Raw genomic sequence first — 21,161 nt, 5'->3', positions numbered from 1 at the left:
TAGCCGGACGATGCTAGTTTTCCTTCTCGAGAGACGGCGAGTCTTAAGAGGCTGCGTGGTAGACTTTCCCTCCACATGAAAAGATCAAATCCAAGCGACAGTGGCCTTCAGCTGGCAAGGTCAAGGGCAGAATGCAAAATCAGCTCCTTATTTCCCGTTCCTGGGGCACTTGAGGACCACGGGCGAGGTGGAAGCAGAGGCATCCTCGTCGAAAGGACCCATGCCAATCACAAGCACCGGAGTCCCCTCCATCCGTCGAGATCACCCAGCTGCTGGACCACATGGCGGTCAATACGATGGTTGTGCATTAGTGGTGAACTTTGTAGGCAGCACTTTCTTTGGTTGGGGCTCGTCAACGATGCATATCACCACTATGGTGTTGGCGATCAATGCGTGCCCACGGAGACCTGTGTGGAACAAAGCTTTGCAGCGCCAACTTTGCTTGAGCGTATCTGCAGCGCCGACATCATCAAGGCTGGTGAAATTCCAACTACAGCCCTCCTGTTCCGTCGACGGCTGCAAACAGCGATCTCGTCGACCTGTGTCAGTGACAGGGTAGTATTCACTCCAGAACCCACGTGGCGGATACCAGAGTGCTGGGCCATATCCGCTGGAGTAATTGCAACAGTCGGGCATCCCGGCGCGCGGGTAAAAACGAGTCATAACCTGCAAAAGCGAGGCAACTCTTTGCCGATCCTTGCCAGGAACATGCACTGAATCACCCCTCTGCAAACATACACACATATGGAGGACTTCTTGATACATGCTGACCACACCGCACTGTACGCGATATGGTCATAATCAATGTGCCAGAGGCTTCAATGTATTGGGATAGACGAGAAGACTTGCATTGTGTCTTGCCGTGTTCATTTCAGTCCATGATTTGGTGCCAATAGAGCAATTTTTGCCATGCTGGCTATCCGTGTCGCCATGGCTATATTTCTTCCGATCTTGGCCCAAGGGGACGCGGGACTTATGGATATGCAGCAAACGCCTTATGTAAGAATGACTGACTCGAGCATTTGTGGAAGCTTGAAGGTAATTCGTCAACCCCATGTCTATCCACCCACGATGTCATCTTGGGTACGGGGCCCATTCCAATAGATCGACGACACCCTCCACCGATTAAGGACTCGAGAGGCGGAGATAAGTCCGCACTCAGGCCTCACCCGCCGACAGCAGAGGCAATAATCGCAGGGCATTCGACTCCTGTCAGAATGCCGTCCCGTCTTGGACATTCAGATGCCTGAATACCGTGCGAGTGGACCGCACGGAATCGCTACCCCAGACACGCCAGTCTTCAGTATGTCAGGTGCCGACATATGTCAAAAGAGAACTGCCTTCCGCATGGTCGATCGCAATGCAACACTCCCTCCTACCAATAAACTGGCCCAGGCTGTCCACTCGTTTTTGTCTTGCAAACCGGCCAATACTTTGTGGTCTTGGCCACTTGCCTTTCGTTATTCCTGAAATACCACGCTTGCCAGCATGAAGCTCCTTTTTGGGTTACTGGCCGTTATCCAGGCCGCCGCTGCGACGCCACAATGTCAAACCGCCGCCGTCGCCGGGACCAGCAGCTGCAAATGTTTCCCCGGAGACGGTTGCTGGCCTGCGCCTGCAGAGTGGTCTAAGCTGAACAGCACCATCGGGGGTCGCCTTGTTCAGACAGTCCCTCTTGGTTCACCTTGCCATGGTTCGGACTACGATGCCGGAGTTTGCAAGAGCCTGCAGCAGCAATGGCAGTTCGAAGAAGTCCAGTCAGTTTACGCCATCGATGCCCTAAGCGTACCATCCACGATGTACTAATGTTGGGGGCAGTATGAGTTCATCTTCGTCGGTCATGGCGCCCTTCTTCGCCAACCAGAGCTGTGACCCTTTCCAGGCCGAATCTCGCCCTTGCGAGCTGGGCAACTACGTTCGCTACGCCGTCAACGCCACCGGTGTTGAAGATGTCAAGGCTGCTGTCGCCTTCGCAAAGGAAAAGAACATCCGGTTTGTCATCCGCAATACTGGCCACGACTATCTAGGACGTTCGACGGGGGCTGGCGCGCTTGCCGTGTGGACCCACTACCTCAAGGACATCCAGTTCCTCGACAGCAGCGACCAAGAATATCAGGGAAAGGCTGTAAAGCTCGGTGCTGGCGTCCAAGGCTTCGATATCCTGGAAGCTGGTCGCGAGAAGGGGCTAGTCGTTGTAGGAGGCGAGTGTCCTACCGTCGGCATCGCAGGTTAGTAATATCGTGCACTGCCCGCTTTCCCAACTTGTCACGATCTGTCATATGCCAGTCTGTGGCGTGCATTCTACATACCCAGGGAGTCGTTGTGCCCAACACATTGGTTGTTCAAAAGTTCATGCTAACGTAGGCTCAACTTATAGGTGGATACACCCAAGGAGGCGGCCATTCTGCTCTCAGCACCTCCTTCGGGTTAGCTGCAGACAATGTTTTGTCTTGGGAGGTTGTTACCGCCGATGGAAACCTCTTGAAAGCCAGCCGGACCGAGAACCCGGATTTGTTCTGGGCTCTCAATGGAGGTGGCGGCGGCACTTTCGGCGTGGTAGTTTCAATGACCGTCAAGGCTTTCCCGGACGCCAAAGTCGGCGGTGCTACGTTGTCATTCTATACGAAGGACAACCCGAAAGAGAAGTTTTACGAGGCTATCCAAGCCTTTCACGAGAAGCTGCCGGCTATGGTTGATGCCGGGACAATGGTCGTTTACTACTTCACCGACAGTTTCTTCATGATCTCACCCCTGAACGCCTATAATAAGACGAAGGGTGAGGTTGAGACGATTTTTCGGCCATTTGTTTCGGAGCTTGACTCACTCGATATCGACTACACCGTGGCGTATAGTCAGTTTGACAGCTACTACGAACACTACGACAAGTATTTTGGTCCTCTACCTCTCGGCAACATCAAGGTCGGAATCGCTCAGTATGGTGCGCGACTGATTCCTCGCTCTGTGGCGGCCAACATATCTACCACCTGGCGCAGCGTTGTAGAACAGGGTGTGACATGGATCGGCGTCGGCACGGACGTCTCTGCCTTTGGCAACAGTGAAACCTCGTCGGTTCATCCGGCCTGGCGCGATGCTTTGGTCCACACCACCTTCACCTTGCCTTGGAACTTCACAGCCCCGTGGGAAGACATGATTGCCCTGCAAGACAAAATGACCGAGAAGATCATGCCTGAAGTTGAGGCGGCTACTGTTGGATCTGGTTCATATGGTAAAAGCTTCACCTGAACTTAGATGGATGATGATGCTAACGACCAATACAGTCAATGAGGGCGATTGGCGCCAGCCCAATTTCCAGGACACCTACTGGGGTCCAAATTACCAGAAACTGCTTGTTATCAAGAAGAAGTTCGATCCAACCAACTTCTTCTACGTCACAGTTGGCGTAGGAAGCGAAGCTTGGAAGGTCTCGGACGATGGTAGACTGTGCCCTGCGTAAGTCCGTGTCTACCTCCATCTTGACCCAAGCACTAACGAGATAGTTAGAGTCGGTAGTCAATTTGTAGATATTAAGATAAATAATCTTATCAGCCTAGTCCCCGAGTAGTATGATATCAAGATGGGCGATTAATTCTACAATAATATACATAACAGGGGCCTCCCGTTGTCTTCCTCATTGTCTATCTAGCTAAAGTAGGAAGATAAGAGGATATTATTAATATTTGGAAAATACAACATGAATATCTCTACCTGAGTCCTCTTGATATGCCGATATTTATATACGTGACTTCCCTGCCATTGTCGGACGCCTAACGAAACTTCTTTTCACTCCTTTGGTGTCTAATCCTATGAGATATCACACGGAGCTTGTAGGCGTGGATCACTCACCATGACTGGTCGTACCGCTGCTTTCCAAGTCTACGGTTATATAAGAACTGACCCAACAGGCAGTCCAGGTTCACCAATCACAAACGCTGGGCGCCCAACTTGACCTTCTTTCTCGCCTGTGTCAGCTACTGCATTTGACCTCTAGTGAAGAGTCTTCGCCACATTTGCTTTTCGGACCTCGAACCTGCCCCTGCGCTTTGGATCTTTGGCGGACCCCCTTTTCGCCCGCCACCGCCGCGCCGTGCGGCCCTCTGATGTTGCTTTTAGCACATAGTCTTCTTTATCCTGATCCGACAGCGCGAACGGGAAGTCGGTGCTGTAGGCCAGGAGCATAACCTTGATGCGTTGCGCGGGTTTACGCTGTGCTAGCAGGGCGAAGAATCCCAAGAAAGCCTGCAGCCAAGAAAACCCCTCCCAGGGGCCGAACCCCTTGCTCAGGAGCTCGAGGTCAACTAGGATGTACACCGAACCGGGAATCTCGGAGAGCACAGCCTCGAGGATTTGGAATAGGTCATCCTCGCAGAGGTTACTCTGGAAGCGGGTGCACGTGAGCGCCATGGAACTCTCCGTGTGGAGGCATTGGGTCATCTGCAGGGCTTGCCGTATGAGGTACTTCAGTACGTCGGTGGAGGTCACGTCTCTTTCTAAGGTGTCTTGCAATGGTATTTTTAATGCGAATAGGATCGGCACTTGGTTAATCTGAAGCTGTTGGATGAGGTCCCAACAGAAGGTCCGGATTGACTGCCGGCAGCGAAAGTTGCCTCGCACGATGGTTATGGCGGAACTATCAGTGTCATCCCATCTCCTCAGCCTCGGCGAGTGGATGAAGCGTCTTGATAGTGTCGGGGGTGAAGCCTGGAATTGGCGAGGCCGGGTGGCTTGGAATTGCAGGTAGTGTATGATCTTGTCAGGGGTAAGGATGGCCGAGTTTGAGATGGACCTCATGATTTGGGAGAACTGCAAGTCGGTGGTTTTGGAGTTCGTCGATATCGTGACTGTAGACAGTTCTTTGTCATCTTAGATGCGGTCTCATGACATAACAAGTATTTCAACTTACGAGTAATTGCCATCGCCATGTTCTCCAGCTTGCTATCCATGTTGCCGAGCTTCATGTTAACTTGGACGACGTCCTTTCGCAACGTATCTATATTCACTTGCTCCTCGCACGAGGCAAGCTCCCTTATTGTGGAGGTGCTCACGGCGATGGCGTCCAGGAGGTCTTCGTAACGGAGCTTGTAAGGCCGTGTCAGGCTGTGGACAGCATGTTTCCATGCCCCTTCAAGGTACCAGTCGTGGGCTCGTATGAGAAACCTCATTACATGAGCGTTCAACATTGCAACGGCCATTCTCATTCTACCTGTGGGGTACAAGCTGAGCAGAAGCTCGACCTGTGGAAGCCTATCCGCAATGAGCGATAGCCCTTTCGCGAGTTTGACGATGGTCTTCTCATGATTCACAAATGCCTGTTGGTGCCGTTCAGTTTTTTTCCGACCACACAAGAAGTTCAGGATGGGAAGACGTTACAGTGAAAAGCAGCTTCATGGTACCCCAGAGGAGCGCAGCGTATTCTGGGTGGTGCTGGACAAAAACGTCGAGTATATCGCTGTAGTATATGACTTTCTGGGAGAATGACTGGAGCCATTTCTTGACCTCTGAGCCGGACTGGCATGTTTCGTACTTTTCCATGGCCCGTTTCGTCATCTCCTGCATCGCGTACAAGCTCTGCGTGGAGTCGACCAACCGGGCTTTGTCTTCATCTCGGCCAAGAGCTTGCTGGAATCGGACCTTGGCGACTTCGAAAGCGTCATATGGCAATCCGGCTTCCAAGATAGGCGATGGCTTCTCAACCGATTTGTAACCAATACCAGGATGCGCAGAACCGTCCATATTTACGCCTGAGTCGAGATTATGAAAGCGACCAGAAACAAGTCCAACGGTCACTGGTCAACCTCAACCTTATAACTATTAAGATGCTGGGCTGGCTTCGAAATTCGGAGAGCCTTGGGATGATGAGCTTCGCCATCATCTGTAATCCAAAGTCCAACTGTTTACCAGAAAACCACAGCCATATCAAAAAGCTACCCCAGTCGTCGCCGACATATGCACGCAGCCACCACCATATCCTATTCGCCCGAACTTGCTTGGGCATAGCCCCAAAAGCAAAGAAACAAAAGAGGGGAAGGGCGAAGAAGGCTTTCCAGTTGCGCAGGTCTGAAACAGCCTTCGGCACTCGTTTTGGTCGAATATTCGAAGGGGTACGACTAGCAATCCAAGACCATCATCGCTAGGGAAATTGGTATCAGGCCAAGAGGACGATGACCGTCAGTCCATAGTTTGTTTCTCGGACGATCTTTGGAACGAGCGAGGACACACTGGACTTCTTTGCTATCCATTTCTCGATTCTTCAGAGAATGCCTTGTTAGACCTCCTGGTCTCCGCTCGAGAGGCAACTTTCCAAAACGAACTCGGAGAGAACAACAAAAATGCACTGTAGCGCTCCATGAGAAGGTTCTTTCCACGTTCTATCCCACTTGAAAAGCCATGCCGACATCAGTGCATTACCCTTCCCTAGATTCGTTAGAGGAGATCTCTTGAGGGAAATCGATAAGCTTCTCATATCCTTAGTTGAAGACATCCAGGAAAGCAGAGACGGCCACGTCGGACGTCTTGAAAGCCGACTCCTATCCGTCAATAGCGAGCGTAAAGGAGCATCGTCAAGCACCATAGAATGGCAATCCAGCCGCCTGAATTAACCCACAAACCTCCATCACCCGCAGCTCTAGGAACTCCTACCCCAAAGCCTCCGAATCACCATCCACCACCTCCTGCGCCTGGACTCTCAGCTCGACCAGCTCCTGGTTCGAAACCTGCCTTATATTCAGAGCAGCAGAGGCAACAGCACCAACAAGAGGATCGAAATAGTCAAGCGAGGGAGACGGAAGCAGATATACAAGCCAGCGGCCCCAGTCGCATCTGGAACCATTTGACGATTTCACAGGACCAAACTTCGGCTAGCGAGTTTGCAAAAGATCGCCTGTCTTCCATCTTATCCCGTGCCTGGAATAGTATCTCTACGAACGAGGGAGGGAATCCCCTTATCCCGATACTTGAGCCGGAGATACTAGATCACTTTAGTCGAGACCAAATCCCGAACCAAAGCCGTGGCCTGGGCTCAGATCAGGTTGGTAATATCCAGGAGGTCAGTAGACAGCGCCACCAGCACCAGCAGATGATAGACAGACGAAACGTCTATCTACATCATCTGAGGCAGGATATGCTCTCTGGTGGCGAGAAAAAAGCATCTATGTCGTCCAATCAAGATTTAGTAAAGACGCAGGCAACCGAAACAAACATGTCGCAGACCATAAAGGGGCCACAGGAAGATCTGGGCGCAAAGCAGTTCGACTCTGCTGTCCCAGCAGATGTAAGCCAAGCCTCAGAGGACGCCGGCCTCGCCCAGCACCATGTCACACAAGCGGGCACTGAGGGCGACCTTCTCAGCCGAATCGCTTCGTTGGAACGCGAAAACAAGACTCTCAAGAAGGGCCACTCGGATAAGCTGCGGTATGAAACACTTTATTTCATCATGAAGGATGGATCGCTACCCATACATGCGGCCCAAATGGCGTATGTCGACGAGCCGACCTGGTTTATAAGCCCAACAGGCGATGCTACACTCAGATCCGTCTTCCCTATCAACGACGTGAACGGCTTCCTACGCCAGCGACCCGAAATCGCATTCGTGGTGGCCCACTACTATAATCCCAGGAACCAGGAAGCCGAAGTGCAGAGAGCAGCCAGAGCGAACCAAATCCTGCCTCGCCCGGAGCCCGCGTCAGAGCATATTTCTATTCACTCGAAAGATTTGACGCACTCAATAGAGCGTTTTCTCGCCCTGCAGCCCACCTTTGCGGAAGACTTTCCCGATCTTAATGTTCGCGCTGCCATTCCCGCCCCGTATCTATTTTGGTACCGCTACCGGTCCAGAATGGTTCTGGATGGTCTCAGTGAGACGTACCGCAAGACTTTGGGGCTCCTGACATCATGGATCGAAGAGAAGTACGCCGGTACATATGACCGCGTCGACGACCAATTTAGAAGAGGTGTTGTCTCTCAGGAAACTATGCCTTTTCTGGTCAAGCCTGGCGACGTCCTGGTGTGGGAAGAGAAGCGGAAGGTTTACGCTGCCGTGTCTCGAGACTGGCTAAGGCAATCATCGGCTCCCACTGCGAGTAGGGCAATCAAGGACAAGGAACGAGACTGGACTAACGCTGGGCAAAGTGCGTCCAAGTTCTCGACAAAGTGGTGTGTTGATGGCTGGGATATTGGGTTTGACGGTGAATTCTACCGCAGAAAGACCACAGTTGGCTTGGTTCTTGATTGTGAGCAGGACGATGAGGAGGTCGAGATTGCAGACTTGAAAGCCCGCCCTCTCCAATATGCACCGCCACGCTTCAAAGCGTACTTGGAGAAGCGAGGGAGGTCTTTTTGGAGGTGCCGGTATGCGACTCTCGTGGTATATTACTTTCTTCATAAGCATCCCGGGAGCGTTGACTTGTCAACTTCATTGTAGAACTACCTACAATGCCATCCCGAGATGCATCATTTGGTTTCTGAAAGAGCAACACTAACACCCAGAGTCGACAGAAACCGACAACTAGTAGCATACGAAGGCAGAGGGAGTGAATACGGGGTAAGATCTACCTTCTCCTAGCGCCGAGGTCTCCTCTGCCTCAAGCTCACTGAGGCTATCTAGGATGGTGACCGCTTCATGATCGACTTCCAGACCTATCGGCAAATCCATTCAAACTCCATTTCGAGTTCTTCCTTCAATGAAGGTGATGATAAACGTCTTGGTTCAGAATTCATGGAATCGGACACGCCTCCAACAGCCCCTGATATATATGTCTTTCCCACCATTATACCTGGCTATAACCTTCGCAACAAGAAATGGAGTACGTATTTGCGTTCTAGTCGCTCCACGCCGGGACTTCAATTCTGTACTGATGTGTCTGCCATGTAGTCGATCTGGATATCGACCTGATCAGCCAAGTCATTTGGAACAAGAAGTCCTTCGACCATCTCGTGGTAGATGATGAAACAAAAGAACTGGTCCAGGCTCTTGTCAAGCATCAAATCGCAAGCGAGCAGAGTACCGACATCATCGACCGCAAAGGCAACGGGCTGATCATTCTTCTTCACGGAGGCCCCGGGACCGGCAAGACCTTTACCGCCGAGAGCGTGGCCGAGATGGCCGAGAAACCCCTGTTTCGGGTAACATGCGGCGACATCGGCACCAAGCCGGAGCAAGTGGAGAAATACCTCGACTCGGTCCTTCACCTCGGCAAAACATGGGACTGCATCGTACTCATCGACGAGGCCGAGGTGTTCCTGGAGCAGCGCAGCTTGGACAACCTCGAGCGCAACGCCCTGGTCTCCGTCTTCCTGCGCGTACTCGAATACTACGAAGGCATCTTGATCCTGACCTCGAACCGCGTCGGCACCTTCGATGAGGCCTTCAAGTCGCGCATCCTGTTGTCTCTACACTACGAGAACCTGACCGAGGGCCAGCGCACGCAGATCTGGAAGAACTTCCTGCGACGGCTGGAGGATATGGGCAACGATGACGCCAGAGGCACGATCACCTCGACAGAGGCACCAGAGCAGCTGCCGCCAGGCTCACGCAAACGTAAAATTCGCGATGGGGACCCCTATGTCACTGGCATCGACTTCGATGAAATTGAAAGCTACATTACGGAGCTGGCGAAGAAGGATCTAAACGGGCGACAGATCCGCAACGTCATCACAGCGGCACGACAATTGGCCAAGTCGCGGCAGACACCCATGCAGTCCACCCATCTCAAGCATGTCATTGAGGTCTCGAGCAAGTTCGATAAATACCTCAAGAAGCTGCAGGAGGGTTACTCGGATGATCAGATCGCGAGAGACGAGGGCTTTCGATAAACAACATACCCAGAAGACGGACTATTTTCATATTAGCCTGGGGTTTGTTTTTCAGTTTTTACAGAGGGGCGCTCAGAAAACTTCCGACAAGTACGAGCGGCGAGTTTGTGTGTTTTCAAGTCCTTCTTTGTCTTTTATGAAATGTATGTTTGTGGCTGGGGAGTTGCAGTGATCTTGGGCTTTCCTATCTTTCGACAACCAAACTCGTTGGCCAACAGCCAGCTCACAGCCAGCTCACAGCCTGGATCAAGAGTTAATCAGGGTAGCTAGAATACATCTGAATACATAAGCATATCGAAAGAACTCACAGCTACCTTCTTTTCGGCGTTGAATAATTGGACGGACAGATGGCCGCATGACAGCGAACCTCAAGAAGCTGTGGCCGCGACTCTACGATTGAGGCCTGCGTATACTGCTAGTCTGCCTGACTCTTAACTTAGGACTGTCTCTGCTAAGAGCGATGCTACCGACAGGGGTCCAGAAAGTGTTGTTACCTTGAGTAGACACACAGCAACCGCTCCCCCGGCTGCTAGAGCAGAAGCCGAAGCCGACAAGCCGACACCGGCCTAAAGCCGGCGCCAAGCATCCCATTTGGGCTTTTTAGGCGTCGGGGTCCAACCACGGCGAAGATGGGATTTTTCTGTACCACCCCAATCAGCATCGCAACGAGGAAAGAGGCAGATAAGATGCCATATAGTAAGTCGTGTAAGCTGACAGGACATCGGGTCGTGACTCAAAAGAGCAGCTGACCCACACGGTCATGATTGGGACAAAAGGACTATAAATGCAAACGAAACTCGCCTAAGAAGATAAGCTGGAATAACTAGACCCCAACCACTCATGCCATAGAGACAAGCTATATTACCGAGGGTCTTCACATACGAACCACTGTCACCTATTCAAGATGGCCACTCTGCAAACAGAAGCCCCCGACGGTGCCTTCCCAGCAGTCATCGTTGCAACCCCCAAATGCTATCTCCGGCCCTACGGCCTGAGAGACGCCCCAGCCGCATCCGCGCAGGCGAACGACGCCGAGGTGGTGCGTTTCCTGCGGGATCGGTTTCCCCATCCCTACACACTAGCGGACTCGGAGACTTTCATCAGGTCGACGCTGGAGGCGAAGCCTACCCTCGACTTCGCCATCTTCGCGACGCCGGGCGGCGAGGGGAGCGAGGCCGAGTTCGCGGGCGGCATGGGCCTGACACCGGGCCGCGACGTCCAGTCGCACACCTGGGAGCTGGGCTACTGGGTCGGGCAGAAGTTCTGGGGACAGGGTATCGCGACCATGGCGGTCCGGGCGTTTGCGCCCTGGGCCTTCCGGACGTTCCCGGAGCTGTATCGGATCGAGGCTGAGGCGTACGACATGAATTTTGGAAGCATGCGGGTCCTGGAGAAGGCGGGGTTCACCAAGGACGGCGTGAGGCGCGGTGCTGCTTGCAAGAAGGGCGTTGTCATGGTCACTCGCCCCCAAGTCCCTTATTCTTTGTGGCAATATGCTGACTCAAACTCGCCGATTAGGATGTTCATGTGTACGGATTGCTTCGGAGCGAGATGGATAGACTGGAGTGAGATACACAGGTACACAACCAGGGCAAAACGCCTTCTCGTATGAGATGCGATTGTCCCTCCAAGAACCGGTCCTGCAAAAGCTTTACACTACTGTAGCCTGCATTAACTTGGAGCTTGTGGACATGCTTGCAGAAGGGTCGTCATAAAAGCAGCATCTGATGACTCTGGGCAGTACAACCACCTGCGAAGGTGAACCGCCCCATGCGTTGACCCAGTGCCGCTCGTCGTATCGATACATACCTGTATCAAAACGCAATGATTATCATATGAGGACATTGTGGCCAACTTGGCCACAAAGCAAAAGGTGTCACTTCCAGCGGGCAGCAAACCTGGCGAAGAATACGGAAGAGCCAGGTGGATTCCCCAGCAACATGACGCCGTCTATTATGGCACAGTATACAAATACAGAGTGCTCTCATCAAGACTTGATGTCGTTCGTAACCGTTATGTATCCTCGCCCAGTTCACGAGTCCACCTCCATTTGCTCCCCCTCCACGGTCTGCACACTGACGTACTTGCCGATTTCGTCCTTGGTGATGATCTTCTCGTTCAGAACAGCCGTAGTACCCCGGGCAAACTTGTAGTTCTTGAGCTTCTGACTGCGCTCGTTGGGCTTGACGTAGCCTCTGTGCAGGGTGGTCTTGTCTGGCGTGATGACGGCGACGTCCACGTTGGATCCGGATCCCAAATCGTTGAAGATACCGGCTTGGATGGCCTCAGAGCAGAGCTTCATGGCATCCTCCTTGGTCAGGGTGGGCTTCCACTGCGTCTCGAAGACGGACATGGCAGCCAGAGAACCGGAACCCATGGTGACGTAGGGCAGCTTATCCGTGCTTCCGTGGGCGTGGACGGTGAAGAGATGGACTCCTGTGGGGTCGACGCCGGCAACGACCAGGTAGGCGCCGATGTGGCCTTGGTATCGGAAGAGGTGCTGCTTCAGGAGGGTCATGCATGTGACGACACGAGGCTTGCGGCCCGTCGACAGGGAGTGAAGCTCGAGTTGGGAGGAGATGAGGGCAGTGGTGAATTCTGTGTCCGCAGCAGTACCGGCACCGGCACACCAGATCTGGGGCGCTATGTAATGAAGCTTCTCGCAGTTCTTGTCGGCAACGATGGGACCGCTCGTGGCTCGAGTATCGGCGGCGATCTAGTGGGGGCATTTCAGTTAATCATTTGCCCCGGACTCTAAGCAGCGGAGAGGAGAGTGAGACCTACCACGACACCGCCATCATATATGCAGCCAACGATGGTGGTACCTGTGCTGGTGGCTTTGGGGAGAGGGACACCGCGCGCATGCAAGGCTGCATTGCGGTTGTAGTTGGAGAAGTCGAAGCCAGGCATGATGGCTGCGTCAAGGATGCGTCGTGGTACGATGTGTCTGGCAGGCCGACTCCCGAAGAGGGATGTCCAAGAGTGTTCGGTGGGTGGAGGATCGTGACAAGTGGTGATGGGGGGTGTTGGTGTTGCACTTCGCCGCCGACGTTTGGGTGGTGATTGAATGCCTTCCCTAGCGGATGGACGAGGCAGGCAGGCTGGAACGCTGACGAACAGCTGGAGCTGCCTTGGAGCTCGGACACGTCCACTAAAAAGGCCGTGTACTCAGGTACCTACAGTGACTAGCCTCCGCTGCTACGGGCCCTGATTGGATCGATTGGACTGATGGGAGAGATGCGCAAGGTACATCTACATCTATCTACGTAACAGAGACTGTCGAGATGAAAACGAAGAACATGCACTTGATATGTCTGATGCAAGCCCGTTCTGCAATCCAGCTCCCTGCCTCATCGCCTTCGCCCCGACAAGCACCCTGACGCTGACGGCCTTGCTTCTTGGAGTGGCGGGAACAACAGAGGTTCCGAGCTGCTGCTGCCAGACGCACGCCCAGACGCCAGCATTCAAGGGAGGGCCCATTAAAAAGTGGTCTTGGCTCGACAGCTACCTCGCCTAGCGAAAGGTCAGTCACGTCGCCGTCGCGATTACCTGCCTCTTCCATTTACAGCCTCTAATAATCTTCATTTTATGCAGAGAGGACTTTCCACAACAAGCCAGCCCTCATCTCAACCACATCCATCCTACTCCCACGAGCGACGCGATACGCGACACGTTTCTCGTCACGACCGATGCGCATCGACTCCTTATAGACAAGAGCACCTGGCCCTGTTGTCCAACACTGGGAACTTGTCACTAGTCATGGCTTTTGGCTTTGGGGGTGTTGGCAATGCGCCTGGCGCCGGGCCAGCCCAAGGGACAGGAGCAGGATCTGTCAATCAAGGCCCAGACCTCGAGCTTGTTTCCACCGAAAGCATTGGCTTTCTGTCCATAGCTGGTGACGCCAAAGTTCGCCTCACCTCGGCATGGTCTCCCGCCCCTGCCCAGACCGCCTCGCTCCTCACCATTGCCTCGCGGAAAGGCCTCGTCGCCGCAGCTGGCCCCGACGGCCTCAGCATCGCTACCACCGAAACTGTGCGGAAAGCCTTTTCCGGCCCGAAGGACGGCGACAGCGAATTTCGATCTTTCAACCCGGAGCTGAGACTACCGTTGCCCACGAGGATATGCCAACTGGCATTCACGGCGGACGAGAACTTCCTGGTCCTGTCAGCCGAAAATGGTGGAGGCTTGGCTGTCTACGATGTGCAAGCGCTCCTTCAGGGCTCGACCAGTCCCGCGTTCGAGATACCCACCAACGGGGAGTCACTAAGAGCCCTGGTTCCGAATCCCATGCCCGAGATGGGGGAGTTATGCGCTGTTGTCACAGACAAAGGCAACCTCCTCATGGCAGATATGAAGAAGAAGGATTTTGTCGCCGGCCAGAACGGCCAGATATTGAAAGGCCAGGTCAGCTGCGTGGCCTGGAGTACTAAGGGTAAACAGCTGGTCGCTGGATTGGGCGACGGCACTATACAACAGATGACGCCCAATGGCGACTTGAAGGCCACCATCCCTAAGCCTCCATCTTTAAATGGAAACTTTTTCGGTATGTTCACACCAGCCCTACTTACGTGGAGCAACTACTCACTGTGACAGTCTCATTCCTGGCCTGGCTGGAGAACGACCTCTTCTTGTCCATCCACGTCTCTACGGCGGAACAGCCACCTCAGTCTTGTTATCACTTGATAACTCGCCAAAAACCCAACTTCAGTTACCAGAAGATGACAGACCCAGTCGATCCTTTTGGGAGCCCTAAAGCTCCTCATCATACAGCAGCACGCTTGAAGGATTTTGAGCCAAATCTGCAGGACTTGCTAGTTTTCTCCTCGACGGCAACCCCTGACATCGGTCTGATGTCGCGTTCTAAAACACCTCTGACCTCGGAGATGGATGCAGCCAAGATAACGGGCGTCTTCACAACCACAGAGCTCGCAGATGATTCAAAGCGTGCAACCTTGCCAATGGGAGAGAGCTTGGACAGCGGCTTGCCTGTGGGCGTGGCTCTCGACTTGTCGAGTAAAGAGCCAGTCTATAAGCCAATCCCTACTGATGAGATGGAGCAGTCCGCAGGCCCATTACCAGGCTACTGGGTGCTCAACGACGAAGGCGTGCTATCGGCGTGGTGGATTATTTATAACGAGTCTGTCCGAACAGGAACCACATATCGCCATCTGGCAGCTGTCGAAGGCACTGCGCCTGCAACAACGCAGCCAGTGAAGTCGAATCCATTTGGCGCGCCCAGTGCCCCTTCTGGGACACAGCCAAGCACGTCAAACGCGTTCGGCGCTCCTTCTGCCCCAGCCTTTGGTGCACCATCCAGCCTCGGCAACAAATCTGCTTTCGGTGGCCCTTCGGCCTTGGGATCCAAGCCATCGCCCTGGGCCTCACAGCCCGCGAGCTCCAGCACTGGCGGCGCCACTTTTGGCTCCAGTACTTTTGGGGGTCAGACTGCAAGCGCCTCCCCGAAATTCGGGACTCCGTCGTTTGGTCAACAATCAGGAATGGGGGCCCACGCCTCTCCATGGGCTGCTGCATCAACTGCTGCAAGTACTCCTGCTTTTGGGCAGTCGGGATTTGCGAATGCTAAGCCAGCGGCTCCATTTGGTAGCACCGCTGGGGCATCTAACACGTCGGGCGGATTTGCTAGCTTCGCGAACCAGGGCGCTTTCGGGTCTCTCAGCAATGGTGGCGCGAAGAGCGGGAATAGTATCTTTGGATCAAGCAAACCGGCTGGTGCCTCTACGGATACTAACAGCACTACTTCATTTCCGCCCCCGAGCTCCAAACCAGCTGGCGGAGCGAATCCCTTCGGTTCCCAGCCGTTCAAGCTTACTTCCAGTTTCCAACCTGATCCCAAAGAGAAGGCCGATGAGGGATCCAATCAAACCTCTTCCGGGAGTACGTCCATGTTTGGAAGTGGATTTGCATCTGCCATCGGGGAAGCTGCCGCGCCATCCAGTCCTGGCAAATTTGGAAGCAAGGAACAATCGACAACGCCTACAACAACCCCAGCGCCATCCAAATTTTTCTCACAGACAGCCACGGCGCCTGCGAGTGGCGGGATCTTTGGGCTTCCCTCGAAGCCCACATCGAATATATTCGGCGCCCCCACGATCAAAGCTGAAGCAGAATCGCCGAAGCCGCTCTCCGAGGTCCCAAGTGTTCCTCTCCCCCTGATTCTACCAGTAAGGCATCCTATCCATTGGGCGAGTCCTCATCCTCATCAACAACAACAACAGGTTCCCCAGATTCCAGCAAACTGCCCGAAGAAGCCCCGCTGCCCCCTAGTTTTGGGACTTCGAAGAGTAAGCCTGCAGAAAAGCTACCGCTGCCACCGGATTCTCCACCATCGCGTGGCGACGACGTCCCTCTACCGCCTGACCCGTCTACAAACAAGAATATATATAATGTTAAGTTCCCCCTCTGCCCGGAGAGAAGGAAGAAATCAAGCCCAAGCCCGAGGCTTCCGACGATGCGCCATTACCGCCAGATCCCACAAAAAACAAGAAGGTATACGATGTGAAGTTCCAGCCAATTCCAGGGGTCGCCACCCAACCCGCCAAGCCAGTCGCAGCTCAACCCGCCAGAGCAAAGTCTGTCTTCGACAGGGAACCCCCCAAGTCAACTGGGCTGTTCATGTTTCCCACCAATCCGCCGCCAGTTTCCGATAGCGAAGAAGATGACGAGTCGGATGGAGCTGAGGGAGAAGACGCCAGTGAAGTAGGCACCGAAGGCAGTGGTGTCGATGTCGCTAAAGATCTAAGCCCGCCTCCAGGAAGCAAAGACAGCAAAGACAAATCGCCAGGGTTCACCCCCCAAAGTTCTTTCGACGGGTTGGGTGGTAGTTTCTCGACAATCTCTCGTCCGGAACCCGAGCGGAAATCTCTGTTCGGCAACACAGGCCAAACTATACCTACGTTCCCACAACCCAACCCCGTAAGCCCCCGTTCGCCAAGTCCGATACGTGGTGCTATTCCGCCGAGGGTGTTGGGAAGCGAACAAAGCAGGTCATTCAGCGCCCCGGGGATGGCATCGCAGCTCCTGGGTGCGTCGCAGAGGGCACCGAGCCGGCCAATCAGTGGCCGAGAAAGTGTTGCCGTCGATTCACACGTAGAGCAACAGCGGAAGGCTCGCGAGAGAAAAGAAGCCGAGGAGGCCGTGCTCTTGGTCGACGAAGAAGATGAGCGGAAGCAAGAACTGCTCCGTGCGAGCATCAAGCCGACTCTGGAGCTTGACGAGTTCATCGCCCATGCCGGCCCAGCCCCAGCTGCCGACAACAATATCCCTGCTCAAGTCGAGGCAGTGTATCGTGATATCAACGCAATGATTGACACACTTGGGCTCAACGGGCGGGCCCTTGCGAACTTTATTGCCGGACACGCCGAGGCTCTCCGGCACGAGAGACGCGAGAAGGAGGATCTCTCGAATCCCGAGGATTGGACTATTGGCGAACTCGAGGATCTGAGTAGAATTGTTTCGAGAGACTTGACCCAAGACCTAAGAGAGGCCTGTATCACCGACGCGGAGGATAAGGTGGCGGAATGTCAGGACCTGCTGCGAGACCTTATCCGCGACCGTAGCAAGCGCAATGATCTCCAGAAGATTATCCATGCTCGCTTTGACCCTGAGCAAGCCACTGCCAACCGGGCTCTGCCGTTGACAACGGAGCAGGCAGGACGACAAGGTGACCTACGACGGGATCTAGCCCACTTCACCAGGCTTTTGGCGGAGACGGAGGAGAGCCTCACCCTGCTGAGGGCCAAGATCGCGTCGGCCGGTGGTGCCAATGGAAAGGGTGGCCCTGTGCCCACGATAGACGCCGTGGTGCGCACCATCACCAAGATGACGGCCATGGCCGAGAAGCGCAGCGGCGACGTCGACCTGCTGGAGAACCGGATGCGTTCCCTCCGCTTCGCATCGCCCGGCACGCTGAACTTCGGCGCTAGCATGTCGCGGAGCCGCGAGGGCTCCCCCTTCAACACGCCCAAGAAGCAGCTGACGTCGTCACTCATGTTCTCGCCCGAGCGGTCCTTCCGCGAGAGCACCCCCGGCCACCACCCCCGCGCCAGTGCCATGCGCCACTCGCTCTCGGCGTCCATCGCCAGCATCGGCGGTGGCATGTTCGCGGTGCCGCCGCGCAAGAAGATGAGCGGCTTTGGCGAGGTCGAGAAGAAGGCGGTCAAGGAGCGCCGGGCCCGCCGGGCCGTCGTGCTGGGCAAGGTTCGGAACGCGATTGAGCAGAGAGGACCGGTCGTCATAGCGCTGGACGACACAGAATGAATGGTTAGAGGAGAGCAAGGACTGGGGGAGGAAGGGAGGAAGTACCGGACAAGCTTTTATGCTACGATGACGATATTCCACCAAAAACACCCATCTGTATCACAACATGTAGTAACATGTACCTGTAGTCTAGTCTTTTTGGCGCAACCCGTAATCAAGGAGCACAAACACACTGCGCGTCTTGGAAACAAGCTCTTTGGATCTCGTATGTTACCAAGCAACAATTGCGAAACAGGCCCTCTAAGGCTATTAATGCAAACCAGACCACGGAGTAGTAATGGATCCTTACATAATTCATATATCAACAGTTTAAATTTAAGGGGTATAACACAAGTAAGAACCCAAACTGGCCGTTGGGAAAGGGAGCCATACAAAAAACAGCATGCTCTTCGATATTGCCTCCGCCTCCGCCTCCGCCTCCGCCTCCGCCTCCGCCCCCGCCCCCATCATCATCATCATCACCCCATCTCTTCATGCTAGAGAGGTTCAAAAACAACATCTAATCATGGGTCTCCCCAAACTCTTCATACAACCACGCCCCCGGCCTCGAGACGCTGCACCAGCTTCTTGACGTTGGACCACTCCTCCGACCTGACGCCGTCTTTGCCGCCCAGGTCCGGGCCGACCTCGAACATGGTGACAGCGGCATCGATACCACCTGTGGCAAGGCGCTTGCCCTCGCTGGGCTCCCACGCCACCTTGTTCAAACTCTTGCTGAGCAGCGCGCGGCCTTCCTTGCGCTGGCTGGGCGTGATCTTGGTGATGGGGATCTCGGTCTCGATGCTCAGATCCCATATCTCCAGGTTGCCGGCGCCATCGACGAGGGCGAACACGCCCGGCCGCACCGGGGACCACGCGGCGTCGTAGACGACATCCTCTCGGACCAGCTCGAGCAGGGGGGCCACAGCGGTGCCTTGCGGCTCGACAATAGTCGACGTGGCGGCGGGTGCGCGAACCTTCCACAACTTGACGGACCAGTCCAGCGATGACGAAAGGACGAGATCGCCAAGATCAACGGGACCACGCGGAGGATGGAAGTCGACGGACATGACGGGCGCAGCGTGGCCCTTGTATGCGACGCGAGAGTCGATACCAGCTTTCGCGCCAGCCCGGTCGTATCGATGGCAGGGGTAGATTGGGCCTTCCTCGGAGCCAATGAGGAAGTATGTAGGATCCGCCGCTGGGAAGGCCATGGTCGTTGGTGCTACGTCATCAAACTTGGTAGGATGGGGGTTGGTAAGGGTTAGGGATTCCTGGGGTTGGGCCAGCATGTCCACAGACCACACACACAAGTTGCCGTCGGTGGAAACGGAGATGATGTTGTTGGCGTTCTGTGTGCCGACGATATCAACAGAGTAAACGGGATGTGAGTGGCCAGAACCTGTAAGGGGTGTCTTCTGGACCGGAGCAGACTTGGCTCGGGTGTCCCATAGCAGGACTTGGCCGGAATACGTTCCGCCTATGATCAGATTGGGGTGGAAGGGGGAGAATTTGGCGCTGAGGATGTCAGATTGGGCATGGAAGACAAACTCGGCTCGATCCCGCAGGTTGGCGCTCCAGACCTGCACGATTCCGTCTGGGTCGTGTGGTGCCGAAGGATTCTTGGTATAGGAGGCAAGGAGCAACTCGGGGAACTTGGGCGAGAAGTCGATGCTGCTGACCATGCGCTTCTTGGACCAGCGCTCGTCGTAGAACTGGATGACCTCCTTGACACGCCGTCGGCCCTTGCCAGCCACGTTACCAGTTTGTTCTTCGTCATCGTCTAGTTCGTGTACTTGTAGACTGTAGTCGGCCAGGATGTCATACTCGGAATCCAGAGCGCGCTCGATGACCTTGGTCGAACGCTCGACGAAGTCCACAAAGTCGTCCGAGGCTGTGACGGCGTGGAGCTCCTCGTCTGACAAGGTCCTGGCCGGGAAGTTGGATGTGGCCACGGAGCCGCCGTCTAGGGTGGCTTTGAGCTCCTCCTCGATCTCCTTGCGCAGGTTCTGCCGCAGCTCCTCTTCTCTCAGCTTTGCTCTCGCGCTCTGTCTCTTGGTGGGTGTGGATGTAGGGCCTGTGAAATCATCGTCCTCGGGCAGCTCCGAAATAGCGCGAGAGCGTGATGGAGGGGGCGTCCATTCGTCGGTCGTCTGTACCCCCTTGCTGTAGGAGAAGATTTCCTTGACGGGCGAGGGCGGACACTCGAAGACGGTCTGAAGGGCGACGGTGGTCAGGACCTGGGGCTGGGACGGGGCAGCTATCTGGCTGGCGATCTGGCCGTTGGCTTGCGATGCTAGTTCGGATATGTCGTTGCTCAGCTCGCCGCCACTGAGCACGCTGTTGGGGCGGCTTCCCCGATGCGCCGGGGATGCGGCGCCTGTGGAAACCGACACCGGCCTGCTTTCGCCGACCAGGCTGTTGATCAGCAGCTCGATTTCCTCCCGTTTGTCGCCTCGGCCGGGGGTTGGAGATGCAAGCTGTGCGAGAGAGAGAAGGGGCCCGAGTCAGTTCAGCGCCTTGGCAGCACAAGGCACGCGATGGCATGTTGGAGGGTCAGAGTAGGACATACATCGCCCGAGCCGCTTCCGCTGGCCCTGCCAGAATTGGCTTGATTCGCTCTCAGCTCCCTCTGGCGTTTGAGCTCGGCGAGCTTGGCCTTCTTCGCCAGGATCTCATCTCTGCGTTGTTGCATCTTGTCGGCGCCAGCAACCCATGCCGGGTCAGTCGTCGGGTCTCCCTGTAGAGGTGCAAGGCGGAGGGACGAGGGACGGAGAATGGAAGATTCGCGAGGGGGTTGTTGAGGGTTGCTGCGTCTGGGGGTTTCGAGCTCACACCGAGGAACCCTTTCAGGGCATGTATGCAGGTAGTATGTTGGCCAATGGTCGATGAAAGGCGCGTTCGTGCTGCAGGGTTGTTGTCGTCCCTTGTACTGTACCTTGTCTCTCGCTCTCTGCATAGCGAGGTCTTTATGCATTTATGCAGCAAGCCGGCCAAAAGATACCTGGGTACTTACTTGCTTGTTGGAAGCCCAAAGTTTTGCCGTGCGAAATCTCCCGGTTCGCTCGACAGGATTGGATTGATCGAGACACAGAGCT

General features: G+C 54.8%; 7 protein-coding genes across 7 annotated transcripts; 4 read left to right on the top strand and 3 right to left on the bottom strand.

Moving 5' to 3' along the window:
- Nucleotides 1-1,488: 1,488 nt before the first annotated feature.
- PG998_000849 (FAD binding domain-containing protein) lies at nt 1,489-3,501 on the top strand (the record flags this gene model as incomplete). Its single annotated transcript, XM_066867667.1, has 5 exons — nt 1,489-1,757; nt 1,819-2,228; nt 2,378-3,226; nt 3,279-3,450; nt 3,498-3,501. The coding sequence occupies 5 exons, from the start codon at nt 1,489-1,491 to the stop codon at nt 3,499-3,501; spliced, it is 1,704 nt and encodes a 567-aa protein (XP_066736082.1).
- Nucleotides 3,502-3,984: 483 nt separating this feature from the next.
- On the bottom strand, nt 3,985-5,730 carry PG998_000848 (uncharacterized protein; the record flags this gene model as incomplete). Its single annotated transcript, XM_066867666.1, has 3 exons — nt 3,985-4,838; nt 4,901-5,306; nt 5,368-5,730. The coding sequence occupies 3 exons, from the start codon at nt 5,728-5,730 to the stop codon at nt 3,985-3,987; spliced, it is 1,623 nt and encodes a 540-aa protein (XP_066736081.1).
- An 841-nt stretch (nt 5,731-6,571) lies between these two features.
- PG998_000847 (uncharacterized protein) lies at nt 6,572-9,807 on the top strand (the record flags this gene model as incomplete). The annotated part of the gene is made up of 4 exons (XM_066867665.1): nt 6,572-8,343; nt 8,482-8,536; nt 8,600-8,798; nt 8,867-9,807. 4 exons carry the CDS (start codon nt 6,572-6,574, stop codon nt 9,805-9,807), a joined length of 2,967 nt encoding a protein of 988 aa, XP_066736080.1.
- Nucleotides 9,808-10,711: 904 nt separating this feature from the next.
- PG998_000846 (uncharacterized protein) lies at nt 10,712-11,376 on the top strand (the record flags this gene model as incomplete). Its single annotated transcript, XM_066867664.1, has 2 exons — nt 10,712-11,263; nt 11,326-11,376. 2 exons carry the CDS (start codon nt 10,712-10,714, stop codon nt 11,374-11,376), a joined length of 603 nt encoding a protein of 200 aa, XP_066736079.1.
- A 463-nt stretch (nt 11,377-11,839) lies between these two features.
- On the bottom strand, nt 11,840-12,736 carry PG998_000845 (proteasome A-type and B-type; the record flags this gene model as incomplete). The annotated part of the gene is made up of 2 exons (XM_066867663.1): nt 12,592-12,736; nt 11,840-12,523 (listed from the first exon to the last, which is right to left on the bottom strand). The coding sequence occupies exons 1-2, from the start codon at nt 12,715-12,717 to the stop codon at nt 11,840-11,842; spliced, it is 810 nt and encodes a 269-aa protein (XP_066736078.1). The 5' UTR covers nt 12,718-12,736.
- Nucleotides 12,737-13,566: 830 nt separating this feature from the next.
- On the top strand, nt 13,567-18,084 carry PG998_000844 (uncharacterized protein; the record flags this gene model as incomplete). The annotated part of the gene is made up of 3 exons (XM_066867662.1): nt 13,567-14,350; nt 14,401-16,109; nt 16,243-18,084. 3 exons carry the CDS (start codon nt 13,567-13,569, stop codon nt 18,082-18,084), a joined length of 4,335 nt encoding a protein of 1,444 aa, XP_066736077.1.
- Nucleotides 18,085-18,608: 524 nt separating this feature from the next.
- PG998_000843 (WD40 repeat-like protein) lies at nt 18,609-20,758 on the bottom strand (the record flags this gene model as incomplete). Its single annotated transcript, XM_066867661.1, has 2 exons — nt 18,609-20,543; nt 20,636-20,758. The coding sequence occupies 2 exons, from the start codon at nt 20,756-20,758 to the stop codon at nt 18,609-18,611; spliced, it is 2,058 nt and encodes a 685-aa protein (XP_066736076.1).
- Nucleotides 20,759-21,161: the final 403 nt, after the last annotated feature.

The sequence above is a fragment of the Apiospora kogelbergensis genome (assembly GCF_038363985.1).
Source record: "Apiospora kogelbergensis strain CBS 113332 chromosome Unknown utg000001l_segment0_segment0, whole genome shotgun sequence".
In the NCBI taxonomy this organism is placed as follows: Eukaryota; Fungi; Ascomycota; class Sordariomycetes; order Amphisphaeriales; family Apiosporaceae; genus Apiospora; species Apiospora kogelbergensis.
This window is presented reverse-complemented; position numbering and strand designations above follow the sequence as displayed.